A 6,000-nucleotide genomic window follows, 5' to 3' on the forward strand; every position below is an offset into this window, starting at 1 on the left:
TCCACGGTGAGAGGAAACTAGCCTGAGGATCTCAATGCCCTGATGGGGGTTTATATACAGGTTCTAGCACCTTCCTCCAGGAAGCAGGGTTGAGGAGAGGAGAGAAGGGGGTGTGGCCAGGGACCGCCAAGTTTTGGCAGGTGCCCGCCTTGCCTTGGACAGGTGGGGACCAGAGAGGTCAGTCTGGCTGCCCAGGTCACACAGCTAGGCAGGGTGGGGGCTCTGGGCTGGCATCCTGGGGACCCCTGGGGGCAGAGGCTGGGATCGGCTCCACTTTTGAGGATTTTCCGTTTTGCTTATGGGGAACTCTCTAGGAACATCGTTAAACCAAGTCTTGAAATGCGGAAGTCTATTTTAGTAACTTGATGATCAAGAGTCGTGAATATAGATAGTCTACACTCTGAAAGTTCCGATTATGGTTTCGCTGTGGGGAAAGACTTACATCAGTCCCTGATTTCGCTAACCGAAAGAACTCCAAAGAGGATTTTCTCTTTTACAAGAAAAAAAAAAACAACACACATTCTAGTACTGATGTATATCTTTCATAAAAGTGAAGTGTAATCCGTACTTTTAGGTATCAGGGGATTATGTTTGATGCTGTTCCAGCTTATGAAAGCTTTCCTAGGAATGCTCTGTTTTCGGGTTGTGGGCAAAGGCTGTGTACATGAATATGGACAGAAGAAGGTACAGGTGATTCCCAAGCACCTGTCACTGGCCCAGGGGGCCTTCAGACACCCCATCCCACCCCCTCGAACCCCACCCACCTCCCTCCTGCATCCTTGTGAAGCAGCCCCCAGAGAGAAGTGTGTGTCCTTCACAGAAATGCTTCGGGAAAACCTCCGAAAGATGAGAATGACTTTGTTTTGGGGGCAAAATTCGTATAAAAGAAACCATTTTTATTTTTTAATTTTTAAAAAAGATTTGTTATTTATTTATTTGACAGAGATCACAAGCAGGCAGAGAGGTAGGCAGAGAGAGAGGGGGGGGGATTAAGCAGGCTCCCCGCTGAGCAGAGAGCCCGATGTGGGGCTCGATCCCAGGACTCTGGGATCATGACCAGAGCGGACGGCAGAGGTTTTAACCCACTGAGCCACCCAGGTGCCCTAAGAAACTATTTTTAAAGCGAACAGTTCAGTGGTGTTTGCTATATTCACTATGGTGTGTAGCCATCACCTCTGTCTAGTTCCAGAACATTTCTATCACGCCGGAGGGAAAACCCGTTAGCGGTCATTCCCCATCCCTGTCCCGTCACCAGCAGCACCCCCCACCCCAAACTGGGTAACCACTAATTTGCTTTCTGTCTTCATGGATTGGCCTGTTCTGGACATCTCTTGTAAGTGGGACTTACATAATGTGTGGCCTTTTGTGTCTGGTAAGGACTATTGTTAAAACAAGAAAATTGAAAGCAGGGTCTTGAAGGGATATATTTTTTTAATTTTTTATTTTTTATTAACATATAATGTATTTTTAGCCCTGGGGTACAGGTCTGTGAATCGCCAGGTTTACACACTTTACAGCACTCACCATAGCACATACCCTCCCCAATGCCCATAACCACACCCCCCTCCCCCAACCTCCTCCCCCCAGCAATCCTCAGTTTATTTTGTGAGACTAAGAGTCTCTTATGGTTTGTCTCCCCTCACCGATCCCATCTTGTTTCATTTTTTCCTTCCCTATCCCCCAAACCCCCCACATTGCCTCTCAGATTTCGAAGGGATATTTGTATATCCCTGTTCCCAGCAGCATGATTTACGACAGCTAAAGTATAGAAGCCACCTAGGGGCTACCAACCTGTGAATAGATAAACAAGAAGTGGTGTATTCATATGACTGAATATTGTTCAGCCTTCAAGAGGGAGAAATTCTGGCACATTCCACAACATAGATAAACTTCAAGGACGTTGTGCTGAGGGAAATAAGCTAGTCACCCAGAGACAAATGCTGTATGATCCCTCTTATATGAGGGACTTAGAGCAGTCACGGTCATAGAGACAGGAGGAAGCCTGGTGGGCACCTGGGGCTGGGGTGGAGTGGGGAGTCAGTGGTTCGTGGGGACAGAATCTCAGTTCTCCAAGATAAAAGGAGTCCTGACGGATGATAGTGGCTGCACGGCAGGTTGAGTGTTCTTAATGCTACCGAACTGTGCTCACAATGGTAAATTTTATGTTATGTATATGTGGACACAACAACAAAAGGGAAAAAAAAACAACAAATACCCCATAAGCTCAGCCCCATCATCACAGCCAAAACGTGACAGTGAGCTCTCAGTGTCATCAGAAATCTGGGCAGTGGCTCCACCCCCTGTGTCTCACTGGGTCAAAATGTGACTTTCCCCCCTGTTTCTGTAATTTGGAAAAAATCTGGTTTTATTTTTTTTTTAATTTTTTTTTTTTAAAGATTTTTATTTATTTATTTGATAGAGAGAGATCACAAGTAGGCAGAGAGGCAGGCAGAGAGAGAGGGGGAAGCAGGCTCCCCACTGAGCAGAGAGCCCGATGTGGGGCTCGATCCCAGGACCCCGAGATCATGACCTGAGCTGAAGGCAGAGGCTTAAACCACTGAGCCACCCAGGTGCCCCGGAAAAAATCTGGTTTTAGAGGAGACCCACACATTTTGACCTGCCGATGTGTCTCATGAGGATCCCTTCATCTGTAGGAGCCCTTTGTCTCTTTTTTCTTTTTCTGCCTTGTATTTACTGAAGGGCTATGCGTCCTGTAGTATTTTCCCAGTCTGGACGTTGCTGGGGTGTCTCTTAACATGTTCCTCTATCCCCGGTGTTTCCTGTCCGTTGGGAGTTGGGTACAATGCAGTGTTTCTCAGCCATGATGCTAAGGATATTTGGGGCTGGATCATTCGGTGGGGGCACCCAGTGTACTATAGGATATTCAGCAGCATTCTTGACCCAAAATCACTAGACCCCGCCCCTCTGCCCCCCCCCCCCCAGGTTGTGAGCATTAAGAATGTACCCAGATGTTGCGAAGGGTTCTGAGAGGACAGAGTTGCTGGTGGTTGAGAACCTCTGGTCTAGATAATTGATCAGCTTCAAGTTCAACTTTTTTTCCTAGAAGGCCCGTAGTGTCTGGTGGTCCCTCTCTTTGTCCTTGACGTGCCATACTCCCACTGGGCACTGGTCACTGTCTCCACATCCTTGATAGTCTATTCTGTTTCTAAGAAGGGGAATTTCTGTGTCAAGAGAAGTACCAGGAAACCCTAGGAGCCCTTTAAGGAATAGAGGACAAAATCCTCAAAGGTCAAGTTTAACAAGAATGTTGCTAAAACAAGCGCATGCATTTGGGTTCAGAAATCCCATCCTCTGGCTGTTGGATGGGGGAAACGGTGGCTGCAGCCAAATCACAGAACATCTATCCTCACGGGAGACAGCAGGCTGTCATTTAGAACCCCACTTTCTTGGCTACATAGGAACACACAGGCAGGAGACAGGGCTGGACCCCTTCTCATCCTGGGGGACTGAATATGTGGTGTCTTTATTCTTCCATACCCACTGGGGTGTGTGCACTTAAAGTATAAGATCACCCTGACACAGGAGTCATGGCGGGGTCCCAGGTCAATGATCTCCTCCCAGAATCTTTTTTTTTTTTCCTATTCATCCAATCTGTTTTTTAAAATTTAAATTCAATTAATTAACATATACTGTCTTATTAGCTTCAGAGGTAGAATTCAGTGATTCACCAGTCTCCTGTAATACCCAGGGCTCATTCCTTCATGTGCTCTCCTTAACGCCCATCACCTGGTTCTCCCATCCTCCTACCCCCCTTTTTATTTTATTTTTTTCCACCCCCCTTTTAAAAAAATTTTTTATTTATGAGATAGAGTGCACAGCGGGGGGGTGGGGAGGGACAGAGGGAGAGGGAGAAGCAGACTCCCCCGCTGAGCAGGGAGCCCAATGCAGGGCTTGATCCTGAGATCCGGGGATCATGACCTGAGCTGAAGGCAGATGCTTAACTGACTGAGCCCCCCAGAGGGCCCCCCAGCTCCCAGTTTCTATCCAGCTGTCACCCTGTAGGCGGGAGGTCTTAGCATAGGCCCACTGATGTATGGCTCTCTGAACTGACCCGAGTTGTCTTCCCTTGAGCATTGGGTCTGTCTGAGGGTCCAGACCAGAGGTAAAGATTAAATGTTTGCTCTCAGTGCAGGGACACAGCCTCGGGCCCGAGGGGGTTATTACCACCTTAGCTGCCTCAATCATGGCTGGCAGCCCTCCCCTGGCCTGAAGAGAACAGCTGAGAGCTGCTCAGGGCAGGACTTTGTATCATTTGACAGGAGCCAAAAGCCTAGCCTAAACCCTGGCTTCCTAAAGAAGGGGATTTATTAGCTCATGGACCTGAAGATTCCACATGGGTACAGCTTCAGGCACAGCCTGATCCAGGAGTGCCTCAATCCCTCTCCATTTCTTGTCTTTCTCCTTCCTTAGTGGCAGCTTCCTTCCCAGCCCTGCTTCTCTGGGGCTGGGAAGGTTCCCAGCAGCTCCAGGAGATAAAGAGCCTTTCTCTTCCTTTTGGTTTATCATAAATCCTGGGACTGATTCTTATGGGTCTAATTCTGGTTAGGCTTGAACCACTTAGTAGCTGAGGTTGTACTGGGCTGATTGGCCAGACCCTGTCTGACGCTCTGCCCTGGAGATGGGGTGGGCTGGGCCACAGGCAAAAGCAGGGACCTGAGCCTGGGGGCCCAGGGAGGGAACGTAGCACCATTGGGTCCCAATCTTGCCCCATCTCTGCTTGCCTTCTGGTTAGATCTTGGGCACGCTCTTTCCCTCTGTGGATCTCAGGGCTTCATGTCCAACATGGGGTGTTGGGAGAATTAAATGAACTCTGCTTGGCGGGAGAGAGTACTCAGCACATTTGTTTTCTCATCAGAGATTTAGCAAGCAGTGTTCAGGGACAGTCTGTCCGCAGTGGTTACCTTTCTCCCAAAACGGGAGAGCCAGATGCATCCCAGGGAAGAATGCCCCAGGGAAGAAAGCATGTGCAAAGGCCCTGAGGAGGAGCTGTGGGGGTAGCGGGTGTTGGTTGGAAATGAAAGGAGAGGAGGCAGTGAGGATGGTGGGGCCAGAGGGAATTGGCCTCTGCCAGAAATTTGGACTTTGTCCTGTGTGTGAGTGGAAGGTGTGAGTGCTTAGAAGCTGTGACATTCAGCTTGGCGGTTAATCCCGAGCTCGAAACTGCTTCATTCAGACTCCGGAGTCAGGCTGCCCAGCTTCAAATCAAGCTCTGCTGTTTATCAGCTTTGGTCCAGGTACTTACTGTTGGTGACCCTCAGTAAAAATTGGGGATATTGGTGGTAATCATTCAAAGTCAACCCAGAGATGAGGACTGGAAGGCGCCTAAGGTATCTGGGAGATGCACCCCTCCCCACTGGGAGTGGAGCCCGCGGAGCTAGGGCTGTTGGCTGAGGGCCGGCTGGTGCGGTGTCAGCGGTGCGCCCCGCAGTCCTGCGCTGCCTGTGACACAAGCGGGGGTCCCTGGAGACAGCGTGGGGAGCAGAAGGGCGGGGAGGGGCATGAGAATCGCTGAGTGCATCCTCCTGCCCCCCACCCCCATCCAGCAAGGGGCAGGCGCATATGGCCCGGGTTGGGGGTGGGGGTGGGTGTTACATCGCCCTGAAGACGATTTGGTTTTAGCACCCAGGCTGGAGTGGTGACTCTCCTCAGGCCCACCCCTTGCTTTCCCACGCCCCCCCCCCAGGTGGTCCAGTACATCGGGGAGATCTGCCGCTACCTGCTGAAGCAGCCGGTGCGGGAGGCGGAGGGGCGGCACCGCGTGCGCCTGGCGGTGGGCAATGGGCTGCGGCCCAACATCTGGGAGGAGTTCACCGAGCGCTTCGGTGTGCGCCAGATTGGGGAGTTCTACGGAGCCACCGAATGCAACTGCAGTATAGCCAACATGGATGGCAAGGTGGATGGGGTGGGGGGTGGGGGGTGGGCGTGGGCAGGTTATCACGTTCGGGGATCACTGCCACCTTGGCCTCCCCAGTCCCCCCC

At 50.8% G+C, this 6,000-nt stretch overlaps 1 protein-coding gene across 4 annotated transcripts in view; it reads left to right on the forward strand.

Annotated features, from left to right (window-relative positions):
* Positions 1 to 6,000, forward strand: part of SLC27A1 (solute carrier family 27 member 1) — a 34,520-nt gene that overhangs the window by 23,621 nt on the left and 4,899 nt on the right. For all 4 annotated transcript variants that reach the window (XM_059389375.1, XM_059389377.1, XM_059389376.1 and 1 more), the window contains exon 8: positions 5,705 to 5,914. In XM_059389375.1, the coding sequence (XP_059245358.1) occupies positions 5,705 to 5,914 (210 nt within the window). The remainder of the gene's footprint in view (positions 1 to 5,704; positions 5,915 to 6,000) is intronic.

Source organism: Mustela nigripes, chromosome 2 (genome assembly GCF_022355385.1).
Source record: "Mustela nigripes isolate SB6536 chromosome 2, MUSNIG.SB6536, whole genome shotgun sequence".
Lineage (NCBI taxonomy): Eukaryota > Metazoa > Chordata > Mammalia > Carnivora > Mustelidae > Mustela > Mustela nigripes.